The 17870-nt window shown below is 41.9% G+C and overlaps 1 protein-coding gene across 7 annotated transcripts in view; it reads left to right on the top strand.

Annotated features, from left to right (window-relative positions):
- PHACTR2 (phosphatase and actin regulator 2) overlaps positions 1-17870 on the top strand; it is a 272375-nt gene that overhangs the window by 200386 nt on the left and 54119 nt on the right. For 5 of the 7 annotated variants that reach the window (XR_006818296.1, XM_046004726.1, XM_046004729.1 and 2 more), the window contains exons 3-5: positions 5896-5976; positions 10974-11132; positions 17040-17279. Coding sequence is in view for 6 of the 7 variants with exons in the window: in XM_046004726.1 (XP_045860682.1) it covers positions 5896-5976; positions 10974-11132; positions 17040-17279 (480 nt within the window). In the remaining variant the exon portion in view is untranslated. The remainder of the gene's footprint in view (positions 1-5895; positions 5977-10973; positions 11133-17039; positions 17280-17870) is intronic. The other 2 variants (XM_046004731.1, XM_046004732.1) reach the window with 1 other exon arrangement.

The raw sequence follows: 17870 nt of genomic DNA, 5'->3' as shown, positions 1-17870 counted from the left end.
AGCTATACTGGTCTAAGCACTTGAGCTTTGTAACACATTTGAACTCCAAAAGAACCAGAAAAGGTAGCAGTGAGTCATTCTCCCATTTTAAAGATGTTATTTATTTGTCAGAAAGGGAGAGCACAAGCAGGGGGAGTGGCAGGCGGAGGCGGAGGGAGAAGCAGGCTCCCCACTGAGCACGGAGCCTGATGTGAAACTTGATCCCAGTACCCTGGGATCATGACCTGAGCTGAAGGCAGATGCTTAACTGACTGAGCCACTCAGGTGTCAGTTCTCCCATTCTGTAGATAAAAAAGCTGAGGCACAGAAAAGTTACTTCAAAGGGCCTTAGGAACACTGCTATCATTGACTCTAGCCAGCCTGAATGGTGACATCGTCCTGCAGGGGGCGCTGTCGGAAGCGGTCTTTGGATTAGAGGAGGATTTCACCAGAGATGGGGAGATGGCAAAGGTATGATTCTAGGAAAAAGGGAGAAAGAAACACTGCAGGAACAGAGCTGAGGAGGTACAGGAAGTGTTTAGGAAATGGTGAGAAGTAAGAGTAAGGTTGGGCTTCAACACTGAGCTTGTGGAAAAGCATGAACAAGAGGGAGGGGGGGGCGCCTGGGTGGCTCAGTGGATTAGGCCGCTGCCTTCGGCTCAGGTCATGATCTCAGGGTCCTGGGATCGAGCCCCGCATCGGGCTCTCTGCTCCGCAGGGAGCCTGCTTCCTCCTCTCTCTCTGTCTGCCTCTCTGCCTACTTGTGATCTCTCTCTGTCAAATAAATAAATAAATAAATAAATAAAAAAAAAAGAGGGAGGGGGAAAATGGTCCACTGGGACCAGTTGTGAAGCCTGGCCATGGCTCCGAGGGGTTGGGCTTTTTCCGTAATGTGTCAGATTTTTAAGTAGGGGAGAGACACGGATCAAAACGAAAATGGCCAGACCCCTGAGTATTTTTAGTGGGGGACTTTGGCTTTATTTCACTGCCTTATGTTCTCGAGCTGTTTGGGAAGTTTTTCCAAGTGTCTCCTTGGGTGGCATTTTGGCGGTGGTTTCCTTAAAGGACTTCGCTACGCTTTCTTGAAGGGTCTTAAAAAGGAGCCCCTTTTTTTGCCCTGCTGTTTTCTGTAACTGCTATTGAGGAGAGGTAAAGCAAAGCCGGGCTCTTATAGAACACTTGCAACACAAGACAAGCAGTTCTCTGTTCCTGTCGCAGTTGTACAGTAAGGCCATTCAGTCCTCAGAACCAAGAAGATAGCACGGTGTGCTTATTTCATAGTCTAACTGCTCTTCTGTTTTGTTCCATCATTAAACAGTGTTAGAATTGAGAATTAGGACTCTCTTTCCCCGCCAAAAGAAAACACAAGTGGCTTGTTGACTGCAAGATTTACTCTTACCGATACTTCCAGAGTACTATAAAATCCTGGCCGGGCATCCAGGACAAGGAGCTGTGGCATATGCCCCAGCCTCCTCTCCTGAATGCAGGCTCCACGCCCAGAAGGACATCATAAATCATTGAAAATTTATGATGAGCCGAGTCGTGTGCTACACCCTGTTAGTTGGCTGCTGTCGGTCCTCTACACACTATAGCCTTCCTTCTTCAGAGCACAGAGACTTTTTCAGATGAGCTGGAGAGCTCAGGATTTTCCCTTTGGCAGGCCCGGCCAAGTGGAGGAGGGAGAAAACAGAAGGCTCCTGTTCATTGAGTTTTGCCACAGGCCTCACTTGCTTTCTCCTAGGCCGGAGGTGGAGAAGGGGCAGAAAACAAGACCGTTAGCATCATCAGCCCATTTTCTTTTACCCATTTATGTAGTAACACACATACAATTTCTAACAACCTGCAAGGCACTGTTGGGAAAACAGCAGTAAATAAAACAAGAATTTCGGTTCTCTTCGACACCATACTTAAGAACCAGGTCCCGTTTCAGGAGGGGATGATGTATTTTGCAGGATAAGATGGATAAAGACGAAAAGAGGAACACGCCATTCTACGTGGGTGTGTGAGGAAGGGATTTCTAATAAGGTGACCTTTGAGCAGAGAGTTGAAGGAAGTGGTGGACTGAGCCGCGTGGGGATCTGGGGAGAGCCCATCCTGGTAAGGACAGAGGCCATCACATGGGGGCTTGCTCCTTATGTCAGGTGACAAGCAGCAGAGCTGGCAGGGCTGGAGCAGAGAGAGCCAGGAGGGAACTGTTAGGGAAGAATCCACGGGGGGAAGGGGCATCGTGTGGGGGCAGCTTCTGGGGGGCATTGCGGAGACCATGCCAAGGAGTAGAAATAGTATTCAAAGCAAGATGGACAGCCATTGGATGCTTTTGAAAGATCGGTCCCTTTCACATATTTGAAAAGCCAGAGTATAAGCATGAAGGCAGGAAAATGGGGGCACAGGGCATCCTTCACTTTTCAGAAAAATACATGCTGTTATAATCACAAGTGAACTGTCGGAACTTTAACTCCCCCAGTCCTGGGAGCAAAACAGAAATCATGGGTTTGCTTGATCTTCGTGTAAAAACCATACATGCTTTTTTTGCTTGGGATGAAAGTGAGCCACCATGAGCTATTTACTCACCTGGGAACAGTACTGCCCATGGTGAGACCTGGCTGCTGCGTCCAGTGATCTGTGCCCCCACTAAGTCTCTTCCCCAGCAGTAATTGTGAAGGGGAGCCCCCCAACATTATTGCTGTTGTTGCACTGATTAGTGTGAACTTCAGGGTCAAAGAGCAGCTGGTTGGATACTGGACATCAGATTCTAGGAGGCTTTAATGACCCGCTTTGCTCTCAGTGAGCACAGACCTAACTCACGCTGTTTCCCCATCACAAAGGACTTAACTTTACTCTAGAGCTATGGGGGCCGTGGACTTGATTAACTGCCGAAGTCACAGGGAGTGTGGCTCTGACTCCTTAGGAAGAATACATTCCTAGGAATAAGGGTGACAGATGTCTAGAGGAAGCCATCCTGCCTCTGAATGTTTTCAAGCAAGTGAGCCCATCTTGGGAATGTTCCTGAAATGACTCCTGTTTGTGCAGCCCTGTTGGACGAAAATGACCTCTCCGATTCATTCCAGCGCAGAACACTTCCAAGCCCATGAAAAAGTGTCCAGTGAATGTGCTCTGCAAACATACAGACACTATGTAAACATGAGGCAAATATTTTAAAAGATGAAGAGTGTGATACTTGTTCTTCTGGGAGAACGGTGGTTGGAACTTGGTGCCCCGGCAACATACTTTCCATTCTCAGTCGCCTGCCGTTTGTTCTCATTGGCCCGGGACACAGTTATCTGCACTATGTATTAAAGACCTGCACAGCCAAAGACCAAACAAATCGCCAGCGCATTTTCCTATCAGAACCCATTTATAAGAGGTAGAGCAAAGAACAGATCTGTGGGTTTTGATTCCTGGCAAGAAGCCAGGCTACTGCTTGGGAGCTCCAGAATTTACAAGGAAGAAAGAGGAGGGATTTTTTAACTGGGATTAAGTTAGACTTAAAGCAACAGAAATCTTAAAGCGAAAACTGAAGCATCCCCTCTCTAGGATCTGTATTGGAAAGGCAGAAATGAAAACGAGATTTGTTCTAGGCTTTCAGACAGTTTTTTGTGTGCAAGAGTGAAAGCTTTTAAAGACGCCCAAAGCAGAGGTCACCGAATGGCCTTGATTAATGAGAGAAGATGGCCTTGATTAATGAGAGAAGATCGCACACTATTGGAGCTGGGTGAGGTGTCCTTTAGCGACCACTGAAGGCAGTGGTCAGTGTCTTTCTGAGCCTCCGGCACAGCGTTCACAGCCTCCCATGGTGTCGTTGGGGGTGTTGTTTGGTTCCCTGTGCTGACAGGAGTTCTCTTCTCTTGGACAAAAGCTTGGACAAATAGAAGCTATCTTTAAGTAACAGCTCTCTTTTTACCTAGAAGAACAGCTCTGGCTGGCCCCCCACACCCAGTTAACTTTGTCCATTGAAACCAGTGTTTAAGTGAGCTGTGTCTCCTTGCTTCTGGAAGGAGGGCATAGTGGGGGGTGGGTGGCAATTAAAGGAAGAGGGGAAGGTTCCGTGTATGTATCCGTTTGAACCAAGAGGGTGTTAATTATCATTCTTTTGACCATTTGTTCATCCACTCATTCATTTATTCATCTTCTTGTTTGTTTCCATTCTATTCTTTTGTTTGTTTGTTTGCTTAAAGATTTTATTTATTTGACAGACAGATCACAAGTAGGCAGAAGCAGGCGGAGAGAGGGGGGAAGCAGGCTCCCCGCTGAGCAGAGAGCCGGATGCAGGGCTTGATCCCAGGACCCTGAGATCATGACCTGGGCCAAAGGCAGAGGCTTTAACCCACTGAGCCACCCAGGCGCCCCTCCATTCTATTCTATCCACAAAATGTGTTGGGCAAAACCGAGAACAAAGAGCACGTATGCTAGAAATTAAATACAAATGAAGTCAGATCTCTAAAAAGGAGGAAAATATCATCCATGAATTGCCATATGAAATCTATGTTAATATCAAATGTTACTCTGACCTTTCTGGCAACCAAGATAAAAGGGGGAATATACAATTACTAGTTGTCAGAAAAGGAAAAAAAAAATATTTCAAAATCTTCAAAAGAAACTAAGCTTTGGGACTCTGGGGTTCATGCCTTTACTGAAGACTTTCAGGTGCTTCATACAAAGCTCTCGGCCCAAGGCACACCCTTTTTTAACCCTCTCTGTCTTCAAAGTGTCCTTGCTTCAGACTGCCTGGAGCACCCCCAAAAGCAGGTTGTTAGGGTTATTATAAGCACTGTCTGTATGTGCCGGGGCAGGGCCTGGGATAATGGGGTTTAGTTTAGATCTTGAAATGATTGTACATGTGGCTCTAGAATTTGCAAATTCTGAGGCCAGAAATGGGAATTGTGGGGAGAATCAGAATCCAGTCCTGCTATGTCTACCCAGTCTCCACCAATGTGCCTTTCTTTCTCCCTAAAGAGACCTAGGCCCTTTCTGTGGCCCCTTTCTGCTGTATCAAGATGCTTTTTCCAACAGGTTATCTAGAGGGAAGAGAAGTTTCCAGAACACCCTTTGGACAGTGTTGGCTCAGAGGATTAGTAGATGATATTAATTTTACACACCACCTTGGCCCCTCAAAGTGGGGAGTAGAGTTAGACATGCAGGACTCAGGAAACTAATATGACATTTATATAAGGTGAATGCTATCAAAGTCCCACCCTAAGCTCCTAAGCACCATTCTGAACTTGTAGCAGGAATTTAAATTCTTCCAGAAGAAGAAAGAGGCATTGTTAAGATTCCCATCTCATTCATGGGCACTTGACATGCCCATGAAAGCATGAATTCACTCTGTCTTCCTGCCTTGGGATCTGTTGGGGGATATACCAGAACATGCTAGACCTTTTAAGTATGGCAAGGAAAAGAGTTACAGAAAGCTTATGTGTTGGACTTTTGTGATAGATGGTGTGAGAGAGAGAACACTGGAAAATAGTCCCTTTTCTCTGGGATTCAGATGAGTTACCTGAATATCTCCTGAACATTTGTCTGTCTGTTTGGTTTCAATGTAAGCATAAGTATCCTTTGTATACATTGCATATTCATTGAGGCCTGTGTTTTAGAATGCCTATAAAAAGGAATATTTCAAAGTGAGAAGTAATCTTTGTGCTCTATAGCAGATATGAAATAATGTGTCTGGTTTCTTGGCCAAACATCATCATTGGAAGGATCAGGCGCAGAGGCTGGGTTTCAGAGCACTGGCTGCCGTCCTTTGCTCTTGTTTGAGTTCTGTTGACTCCAACCATGAGTTTTGCTTAGACAACTCAAAAAACTGGGGATTGAGCCCTCGGATGAACAGAATAAATGTGCTCAGTTCTACTTGAAATGTTTTTCATAATTATTTTAAGCAATGACTTGATTCTTACTTATGCTTATTCTTTTTAAAAGTATTAGAAAGGAAGATATCCACAAGACAAAGTAGAGAGGAGCTGATAAGAAGGGGAGTTCTTAAGGAGTTGCCTGATCAAGGTGAGGAAATTAATCATACATTTAAAGTAACTCGATCCTTTATTCTTTGGTCTTTCTTTCATTTTCTTTTGGAATTTAAGTTGATCATGGTCTTTGGGAGATAAAGCAGTGAGTACAGCACTCTGAAAATCTTGCTTTAATTCAGAATGCCTATGTGGGCTACAGAGAATCTAAGGTTTTCTAGAAAAGGAATTCAGTGACCTTTTTGGCAAGTCCTTCGCTATCTGCCACTAACCCTGAAGCTCTATAAAGGTATGGGCTGAAGATACAGATAAGATACAAATGCTTATATGACTCCTCTTCTGTTCTGAAGCTTCCTTCTTTCTATACAGGTTAACTCAGTTGTTTGAGTAAATGCAATGTTGTTACTTGGCTCTTGCCTTTTGGTTTCATAAGCCTACCAGGAAAAGAAAAAGGAGAAAAAAGTAGTAAACTTATCTTTTGTTCTTGTTATTTAGTAATACAATCAAATGTACAATCAATAAGGCACAAATGGACAAATTAAATTAATCTGCTTTATGCATTCTCTCAAGTAATTTCCCTAGTATTGTTCTCTTTTCATTTCTTTGAATCTAAATGCCTTTCACCTTTTCACTAACAATTATTATTTCTAAGCATTTTGTTTTCCCTACCCCTAATCTTCTTCCCCCTTTTTCCGTATCCTTGCAAGAGGGAATCTTGCTTAAAAAGACAAGGCTTACATAGAAACCAAGATAGACCCTCAGAAGAAGACACCAAGATTGGTTATTCCACCAAATAAGTAATACCAAATAATTTTCATTGCTCCCCCTACTCTTAAAACTAAAGGAAATTTTTGTTGCAAAATTGTTGATTTACCTCATGCCTTCCCTTGCCCCACCCCCTGGACATTTACTGGGATAAAGTAGTATTACTGTACTTTTTTTTTTTTTAAGATTTTATTTATTTACTTGACAGACAGAGATCACAAGTAGACAGAGAGGCAGGCAGAGAGAGGAGGAAGCAGGCTTCCTGCAGAGCGGAGAGCCGGAGAGCCGGAGAGCCCGATGTAGGGCTCGATCCCAGAACCCTGGGATCATGATCTGAGCCGAAAGCAGAGGCTTTAACCCACTGAGCCACCCAGGTGCCCCAGTATTATTGTATTTTTAAGGGAACAAATACGGTGCTATTAATTCGGAATTAAAATCACAGAATTCTTTTCCTGGTAAATGTTCTTTGCAAAGAACACCTTTTGGAATTCACTATTTATAAATCCAAATGACACACTTTTTCCAACATCTCAATAATTGTAGAGTGAGGGTTGGAAATGCTTTACTATTTTACTGCTGTTTCTAAGAATATAGAGAAATCTAGAGTGAATAATGCCATTTTTCTTGAGCCCTCCCAATTTAGGCATTTTATTTCAATCTCTGGCCTATTATATTTTTTTCATTCTCTTTTATGAATGAACTTTATGTCTTCTTTAATTTTCTATTACTGTGAAGCTATTTATTTTCTGTCTGGGACTTTTAAAGATTAAAAAAAAGTGCACACCCCTAACTTTTTGTTCATGGAGGGTGGGCTTGCAGCATCAAAATTAGTCTCTCCCCTAATCTCTCTGGAGGCAGGAGAGAAATTACAGATCCACTGAGTAATCACCTTTCCGAGCAGTCACCTCCTGGGTGGGCCAGTGCAATTGTTTGGTATCATTTATTTGGAAATTGTTTAAAGATAGGAAAAATGTGAAAATTTATTGTTGAAATTGTTTAATGAGTATGAAAGATAGAGATTTAAAGACCCTTTTTTTACCTAATTAAAAATTATAGCTAGACAAGAGCTCGTTTTTTCTAAAAACAAGTGACAATGGGCAACTTAAAGAAATGCTTAGTACTGATTGGTTCTTGTTCTGCCTAATCTGTTAAACTATTTACTTGATGGGTTACAGTTTCTGATGCTTACTTCCCAGAATTCTGACTCTAGTTGACCTTTTGGTAACTTCCGCAGACTGAACATTAAAAGTTTTAAAACATAAAAACAAAACAATTTTTCACCTAAACATAATGTAACAGATTTAATGTTTAGGGAAGTCCTAAATCACTGAATTTTACTTTCTGTCTTTTTCATGGTCCCTGTATGGAACTACAGAAATGACCTAATCCTTGAAAGTTCCTGGTGATGCCTATTGTAAATAGAGTCTTTCCCCTTTTCAGCCAGGGGCTGGAGAAAAGTTTTCTGTCATTTCTCCAAAAACAATTATCTTGAGAATTTCGGTCTGTTTTCAGCTCTATCCAGAGACTGGAAGCTGCTGTGTTTGGTGACAACCTCCTGTCTTCTGCCAGCAAAGGTGCAATCTTTGCCTTGATCTTCCTGACCTTGCCTTCGCTCTTGACAGTTACTGTCAATTATATCCTTTATTCGGGAGCCAGATAGACTTTTTCCATTCCTCCAGCTACCCTGGGATTGACCTCATCCCATCCCGCCCTATACCCTCACTCCCAGCTTTTATTAATATTCCTTTTAGGTCATCTTTTTTACACTGACCTCTAACTCCCATCTAAACGTTCAACAATTGGTCTTCTCTCTTGAGAATTTCCAGGTCTACTCCAAGTTCATTCCTTACTTTCTGATTCTTTCCTTCCATCTTTTCCCTTAGCTTTAACAGGAGGGCATGAAGATGTTCCTGCCTGCTGTGTAGCCTCCTTTCTCTCTCTCCCACGGTGTATGTTTTAACCTTCTGATGAGTCACTCACTGTGTGGTCACACACGACTTTCTCCTCATCTCTTTGTTTTTGTTAACTATATCCCAGCCACACACATTTGACCAGAAAGAGGGGAGGCCCCCAAACACTTTCCTGCTCCTTGTTTCACCACTGATGTCTGTGTGTGCTTTATCTCTTGTTCACTTGAAGCCTACCACCCTGCCTGAGCTGTCTTTTTCCTTTGCACGCGAGGGCTCCTGTTCCTTAGAACCTCAGCATCTCCCCCTGCTCTCCTTTGCTGGCAGGTGTGTGTGCTTTTTACTTACATACATAAACTATATCAAGGACTCAGCTTGTTTTGACTCAACCATTATGCACAAAATGAGAAAACTTTTTCAATGCACACACCAATTAATTATTAATAACTTCAGTTCTCTGTTTTATTCTTCAATTTATATTTATCACGTATCGGTCTCCTTTTTCTACCATTATTTTCATAGGGGCTAGCATTATTTCAGACCTCAAAGTAAGTAAGTATCTTTCTACATTGTTGACTCTATTATGTGAAAATCCAGTTTCTTATTGTACCATGACTATTTAATTTTCTCTCTAGCTTTTTGGTTCTAGATTTTAAAATAAGTTATTTAACCTACTGAAGAATTTTAGCATAATAAGGATTAAAATATAATTAATATAATGTAATAAGTCACGTTAACATGACTTCAGTGTGTTTTTGTTATCAACTAAAGACGGGATAACCAGAGATAAATTTATATTTGGGTTGCCTAAAAATTGAGGTTTTTTTCTTTTTTAATATATATATAAAGAAATGGTTTTCTATTTCATTTGGAATTTTCCATTCTTCCATTAGCTTTCAGTTTTCCTGTGTCTAATATCTGGACATTGCATTGTGTCTCCCCTCCCTTGTTTTTAATAGCAAATTCCTTGGGATCTAATAATAAGAATTAAGAATCTTTTGGTTTCCCTTTGGTTTGACCTATACTCATTAAAAAGTATTACCTTAGTTTTATTGAAATAGTTAAGATTTATAATGGCATTGCCCTCAATTATCATCTATTTTATTTTATAAGGGAATCAGATTATAGGTACTTGGAAGTTGTATGGCTCAGCAATACATTTTTCATTTTGAGCATGACAAAATTCCATGATACATATTTTTCTTATTAAAATGTCATGCCTGTTTTTATGAACAAGGCCAATGGATTTCATGTTTAGCCAAAGCAGTTCAATCATATTTAATGGAAATTTGAGAGATGACCTCTTTTTTATTTATAATGATTGCCAAAATAAGATTAATCAAAGACTGCATAAAAATAGTCTGATCATGCATTTCTTGAATTTTGCAAAGTCAAAACTTCAACTCGTTATTATTATTTATTGTTATTATTATCAAAGCCTCTTAAAATGTTCCAGATATGATCTAGGGTTGCTCTTTTCGAACATCACTGAATTAAGAGTTTATGTAAAATCTCATTCACTTTAGAAACTTCTAAAAATTATGAAATTCAGGGATTAAATTTAGTTATTTCTGATTTAGGTAACATACTAGAAATTTTATTCTCACTTGTGATTTTTTTAAAAGTTCCTCTGTAATTACTTTTTTCCCACATTTTTTTCTCTAATGTTTCCAGATTATTATTAGGCCACATTAAAGGTTTTTGGTCTGTTATATGTAACAATTACCTGAGTACATTTTAATATGTCCATCAACAAGAAAATGAAAATAAAATTATTCTCGCTACCATCTTTTCCTGAATACAGAGTGACAGTTATTAACATTCCTGTGTAAAGTTACCATATGACAGATGCAATCATGTAAGACAGAGATGGTTGTAAATTTTCATATCCTCCTTCTAAGCATTTGTATGTCAAATTACATTTCATGTTATTTGTGTGTTTATATTCACCTTGTGTTTTCACTGCTTGTTAAAATGTTTATTTCATTTTTCAGATTTCTCCTTTTACCATTCAGTTTGTGAATGACAGAGAGACTCCTAATACTGACTTCAACAAAGCCTAAGTACAAGAAGAGAAAAGGGTTCCGTTGCCCAGGATATTGTATAATTAGGATAATAATCCCTACTGTCCCAAAAGGGCACGGGGATATCCCCTCCATTGCTGCTTTTCCTCAAGACTAAGGATTTTCTAGCTCTTTCATTGGAATGAATTATTAAGTAAAACATGGTGAAATGGTGTCGGATGTATTTGGTTCCCAGGGTCTGAAACATGAACCCAAACCCTACAGTCCTAGTAGCTGGAAAACTGGGTTTTAAGAAAGCCATCAAGTTAGACATCTAGGTGTTTCTTTCCCCATTTTAGATGGAGATGTAACAGTTAACTTTGAAAATTCAAACGGGCACATGATACCCATCGGAGAGGAATCTACCCGAGAGGAAAATGTAGTAAAATCTGAAGAAGGTAATGGCTCTGTAGCTGAAAAGGCGCCACCTCTGGAGGAAAAGGCAGAAGATAAGAAAGGTAAAATCAAGAGAAACTCCATATTCTTTTACATCAATACAACTCAACATTGAGAATCAGGTCTTAGGCTCCAAATAGTGACTCTTAAGACCAGTTAGGGAAGAGGTTTGCAAATACAAAGAAGAGAGAAATTACAAGGAGTGAAGAGCAGTAGAGTGGTTTTCTCAAGTAGATTCATCCGTTTTATGAGTATATCCTTTAATTTTTTACTTGGAAGCATTAATTAACAGTAATCAGCAGATAGCCTCTTCAGTCATTAGAGATAGCTGGGAATATTATCCTTTCCTCAGGAGCTTTCCCTCAGGATTTTCTCTTATTTTTAGAAAAAAAATGCCACCAGTCTGAAAATCTTCTACTGCTTAGAAGTGACCTTTGTGAGCATGTCAATGTAGAGGGATGGAGGAGTATCAAAAGGAAGCTGGCTCTTCCCGCCCAGCCTCTTCTCTCCAATAGTGGGAGCTTGGCTGATGGCATCCATACCCCTGATATTGTAGGTTCTAATCCAGATTCTACACCTTTCTGAGAGAGGGACAGTTGACAGAGATGCGGGAGACTTTGGTTGCTGTATTGACCACAGCCTCAGCTTCATGATTTGTCTGTGCAGTTGGAAGTTTCAAAATATGCCAGGGGCAATTATGCCATTCCCCAAAGTCTTCTTTAAAGACCTTGGTTTCTAGAATGAATATGCTATGGTCAATTAAGTTACTTGCAAAATCTGTGTCTATCAAGGACCTCTCAAAACATTTTACAAGTTCCTGGTCACTGATTGATTGATTGATTACAACCCCCCCAAGACTTCTGTCACGTGCAGGAACCTCCAAACCTTTTACTTAAAGCAAATCAGAATTGAAACCCATACAAAGTAAGGATTTGTTGGAAAATTCTAGATGATCCCATGCAGTGTAGAAATGACTCCTCAGGAAACAGACTATTTCCTGTTCTGTAATGTCTGCCTCTGAGTTGGATGGCAAAAATTTTCAGACCTAGCTTATGTTCTGTAGGCATTGTGAGAATTCTTAGAAAGTGCTGAAAGCAAACTTCTCTTCCTCTGTTCTTGACCCAAGTCCTCTAAAGACAAAGAAAACAAAAGAGCACTTGACAGACACTGTAACTTAAAATCGTCCTCTGGAAGTCTATAACCCCCTAGTTGCATATATATTCGCCTGTAAAAATTTTAGAAGTCTTTATGAACAATCTGTTAGAAATTTATTATTTTGCTTTATTTATTCAGTATTAAGTATAGTATTCATGGGGCTTTACTTGGTCTTGTTCTATTGAAGGACTGGTTAATCTTACTGACTACAAGAAATTAGCTAACATTTTTAACAATCATATTCCTGGAACATAAAAAGAAAAGAGACCTAAATAGATTTCAGTGGGATTAATTTGAAAGTATTCAGGCAATTAGTGATTTTGTTGTTTTTGTTTTGTTTTGTTTTTAAGTCCAACTGTCCTGTCTCACCCAAACTGTTAAATTTCAGACCCATCTGAGGCTTGTCCCTGGTACAGCCTTTTCATATTCAAGAATCACACCCTTCGTTACACAATAGTGCCATCATTAATGCTTGCCTGGTCCATGTGGGATGTCAGTCAGTGGACTGGCCAAGCTTCAAAGGAAGTTTTCCCCTTATCAGCTTAATAAAAAGTTGCTGACAGTTTTATGCTAATGAAACCAGCAGACTTGATGTTCTAAAAAGATGGGAGACCTCATAGTCATAGGTCCATGGATATTTGAGAGGTGTTTTTGTTTTCTTATTCTTTACTTGGAATTAGTACATTTGGTTCTTTTTGGTCAAATGAGACGTAAGATAGCATCTTGCTTGGCTGGTGGGTGTGTCAAAAGATGGAATGCCGGACCTACTGTCACACCACCAGTATGGCAGCAAAGCCTCCCTCTGACGGCAGGAATGGCGCACCTGGCACAGCCACACTCAGAGTGAGGGCAAGCATTTGGTGGGGAAGCCACTTACTGAGCGTCAGCAGAGTGTCTTTCAGACCTCAGACAGTATGCAGTATAATGGGAAATAGGAAATACCTCATAGGGGCGCCTGGGTGGCTCAGTGGGTTAAAGCCTCTGCCTTTCACTCAGATCATGACCCCAGGGTCCTGGGATCGAGCCCCATGTCGGGCTCTCTGCTCCGCGGGGAGCCTGCTTCCTCCTCTCTCTCTGCCTGCCTCTCTGCCTACTTGTGATCTCTGTCTGTCAAATAAATAAATAAAATCTTAAAAAAAAATACCTCATAAACAAAGACAAGCACTTATTTCTCTGGGAAGACACCGTTAAATTCCAAAAACAGCCCAAGATTCACTTTTACTTCTGCCCCTTTCATGGTCTTGCCGGCAAGCAAATCCGCAATCCCATGTTCTTAATTAACCCTTTGGGTGTTCTTAATTCTCTTTCAGGGGGTGAAATCCTCCCTTTCCTTTCACAATTAAGCCAATTTATCCAAGAGCGTTATTTCATCTGTTTATTGCTTATGTTTACAAAACCGTATCTCAAACCCTTAAACTCCCAAATGCCTATACCTCTTTGTAAGGTAATATGTCAGTACTTTAATAACAGAACCATTGGCGTCAAAGAAAACAGAACAAATGGCAGATGCGCGTACACTGCACCATGTGCAGGTTCCACCTACAACCCTTGCGGGTTCCTGGGGCTCCAGACGACACTGGCCTCCAAAGTTGGGGCAGTGGTCTGGGACCTCCTCTGCCTACCAGTAGAGACTTTTCCCTTAAAACCTTCAGGGCTTCCAGTCTCCCATTATTCCTTCTCAGGAAGTGCCTTTGAATATATAAGAAAAGCTGATCTGCAATCTGTGATACATGCATTGGTATTAAATCTAAGAAATCTGAAAATTATTTGATATTCTATCTATTGAGGTGTTACAGCAAGCTTTCCATGAAGTAACAAGTGACTTACATGCGTTTGTTTCACAAATAATAATGAAGTCCTTCCATGGGTAGGATTTGCTGGGGCCAGGAGAAGAGTGGTGAGTCAGAAATGGTCTTTGACTTCAAACAGATCGTGGCCTGCGGGACCCAGCATGCAAACAGGCTATCGCCAAGCAAGATTCAAAGTATGGAAGGCCTGAGCACATGGAGCCAGGAAAGCTTGCAGTGGGGACCAAATTTCGTTCTTAGAAGTGGATATTTCCAAACTGAGATCTGAAGGAGACAAGGAGGTAGTCAGGTGAAGGAGAAGAATTGGGGCAGAGGTGCTCTCCTGGCAAAGCGAGGGCCACGCGCTGCTCTCCATTTAGTTCTAAGTGTTGACCTGATGGAAGGAGCCATTGTATAGGAAACAGCTATCCTCCAGACGTACTGTTTTGTTTGTTTGTTTGTTTTTTTAAGATTTTATTTATTCATCTGACAGATCACAAGCAGGCAGAGAGAGAGGAGGAAGCAGGCTCCCTGCTGAGCAGAGAGCCCGATGCGGGGCTCGATCCCAGGATCCTGAGATCATGACCTGAGCCAGAGGCAGAGGCTTTAACCCACTGAGCCACCCAGGCACCCCCAGATGTACTGTTTTAAAGCATTGTATCTGTGTTAGCCCAGCATGATTAGACAGCCCTTCCTTAACCTTCTTTTGAGAAGATAGTACTCATAGACGCCATCAGTTTATGTCATATCTTCAGGTCCTATGGTACTGAAAAATATAAAGGCTTCATTCATTACCTCTCAGATACAAGTAGAGAGTTTGTTTTCTACCAGTGTGGTGATGGTAACCATCGGCCAGTCGCATTCATTGAATAGACTCGTGTTTAAAGCCATGTGTTTAATGGGATGTGACATTTTCGACAAGAGGAATTTATAATTTAGTCAGAAGAGCATACTGTTGGCACACAGGGACACACACACCCACCTAGGGTTCTCCACAGAGTAGGCATAAGTATCGGCTCTTGGGCAAACACACACAGCATTGGTAGAGGTCACAGAGGATGGGGCTGTGGGTGGTCCTTGTCCACAAATGCCAGGAGCTTGCACACAGCATGTTCACTTTTCCCCTAGTTGGGATTGTCACTCCCAACTGCCACAGAGTGAACACGTCCTCCCTCCCAAGCCCAGAAACTGCATTCTTTGGGAGGCAGCTTTAGAATTTGAAACCTTAGACTGAAAGAAGAAAGAGCTCAGTGATAGGCCTGTGAGGACAGGCTAAGACCTGTGAGGGTTTATAGCAGGAAAGAAAATTGGGGTTCCTGGTGGTGCAGGTGAGTCTGGTGGGTTCTCACGTTGGACGGTATCATCGGGCTTGATCTCTGTGCGTATGCAGCTGTCTGATCCTACAGAGAGCCACAGAGAGAGGTATTTGCCCCACATCATAAAGACTGACAGATCAACATAGGTTTATATGTTTTATGTTAAAATGAAATGATTTATCTTTGGCATCAGCTTCTATTGTTCTCTAACCTAATTGACATTTGTGACTCAGTGGCCTTCCAGTTCAGACCAGGGAGGTTAGGAGACTCACCACTTAGTTAAAAAGATACAGTATGTAACCAGAAAGGCACACATACAAAATAGCCTCCGGTAAATACTGAACAAGCAACTCAGACCATAAATACTAGTAAGTTTAGGGGCAGGAGGGGACTGTGGTGGGCTTCACGGCTAGGGGAAAATAAAAGCTTTATTGATTACATACTATAACTTGGATCATTCTTATGTTAGTTATCTATGTGGATTGAGGGATACAGTCAAAAAAATGGCAGTTCTCACTTGCACTCACTACAGTGAGAACTGAAACAAAAGAAATACTAATAAAATGTAATGCATTCTGAAAATCACACCCTTTCTGGTCATTCAGTAATGGGAGATTAGATCCAGTCGAGGCTTAGTAGTCTTATCTTAACACTGTCCGATGTTTGTTTGTTTTTTTAATTGTGCTCCATTTTTAAAGAGATGCTGCTTAGCTCTTTGGACCAGAACTGTATTTTAATTTCGATCAGCCACCATTAGAAACAATACGGATGTGAGTACATGAATGAACATTCAGTGTCTCCGCTTCTCATAACGAGAGACAGACTGTTTCTCCTCCAGTTAGGCAAAGTCTTGTGAAAGGCTTCTGTTCTTCGGTATGAATTTTTTTTAATGAGTTTCAGCCCTTGTCTTTTCAAAATTGTTACTTGTGTTTACATTGCAAAACCAGTGTGGTATTTTGGGGGACTGTGCACCCTTTGTACCTGGAGTTGTGATACTGTTTGAAAAGGTCAGAGGAAGTTACTGGAAAACAGGAAGCTGCCCTTGTGCACTGTGAGAGCCTAAGAAAATTTTAATGGTAGAAAACAGTTTATTCATCAGTGCACTGTGCTTCCTGGAGAAGAGTCTACAGGGTCTTCCTTAGCATGGAATATGATTGATTTTTGGCCATAATTTGAGACAGCACTCAAATCCCTTTCCTGTTGGTGGGGCGTGAGTTCTCCTGAGAGAAAGTCCCTGCACCAAGGGTATGAAAGTAACGGAGTCCAGTCACTGCCTCGCTGTTAGTCCTCCCGGCGTTATGCACAGTGCGCTGACCTGCTACTCTCAGCGTCCTTCAGTATTGTTAAATTTAAATTTAGCACTCCTGCCAAGGCCCATATCCAGCAGCCACTGACTCATGGCTGGTGTCGGCCCCTGATGGTGGATATTGACACTCGTCCTCAAATAACTTCATCAAAGTAACTTGTGCGACCCTGTTTGATCGCAGGAATGATTTGTGGACCCTGATAATGCACCCAGTTTGGCCTTCATCCTGTGCACATTTGATCCTCTGTTCCCCCGGCCTGTGCTCTCCCTGCTGTGGCACACCACGCTGGTTCCGAAGGGCCAAGCAGCCATGTGTTTGTAACACTGTCGCCATATGTCTTGCTCCTTCTATTTATATGGTGTGTGTCTGTATCAGTCTGCTTCTGTTCACTTTCTCATTTGTAGAGAACACTGAAAACCACTCTGAAACACCGGCAGCTCCTGTTCCATCTCCTCCAGCTCTTCCTAAACCTAAACCCAAACCTAAGCCCAAAAAAACACCTGTGCCTCCAAAAGGGGCTGCCGCCGGGGTCAGCCCCAAGGGTGACGAAGTGCCTCCTATTAAAAAAATTACCAAGGCGCCCGGTAAGCAGGCCCCCATCCCTCCACCCAAGCCAACAAGCCGAAACACGACCCGAGAGGCTGGTGAGTATGCCCCCTGGGGGTTGGAGTCTAGGGTGTTTGGCTCTGGGGTGGGGCTCGTTGCTTTTTCTACCAACGGTGGCCTTTTTGGGCCTTAGAATGTAACACCAGTGGATTTCACTTGAGAATCCCCAGGAGATTCCTTTGTTGTTTATTCTACCAAAGGAAAGTCAACCAGTTGATCAGTTGACCTCATTATATTTGGGGTGAAGAGACCTCTTTTATTCCAAGTGTCCACTGTCTGTCTAAGAACCAGTAGAAGGATTCAGGGTGTAGTGTGCCTGATGAATGCGATATGTGATCTGATATCACATTATTTACAATTGCCTGGCCTTCTGCCTATTTGAGTTTATGGGTGGCTCTTTGGCTTGGATTTTCCTCTAAAATATCGTAAGTTGCATATCAGAATATGACACATCATTGACATTTTTGCTGGATCTTAGGATCTTAAATCCTTCCACATACCTAGTCATTTCTCTACTGACAGTTGTCAAAGGGTTCATATCACTCAGTCCAGCTCTACCCTCCACTTTCTACTGGAATCACAGCTTTTTCATCCAAGTTGAAAGTCACATGCTTAGTGTTCACTGTCCA

Source organism: Meles meles, chromosome 5 (assembly GCF_922984935.1).
Source record: "Meles meles chromosome 5, mMelMel3.1 paternal haplotype, whole genome shotgun sequence".
In the NCBI taxonomy this organism is placed as follows: Eukaryota; Metazoa; Chordata; class Mammalia; order Carnivora; family Mustelidae; genus Meles; species Meles meles.
This window is presented reverse-complemented; position numbering and strand designations above follow the sequence as displayed.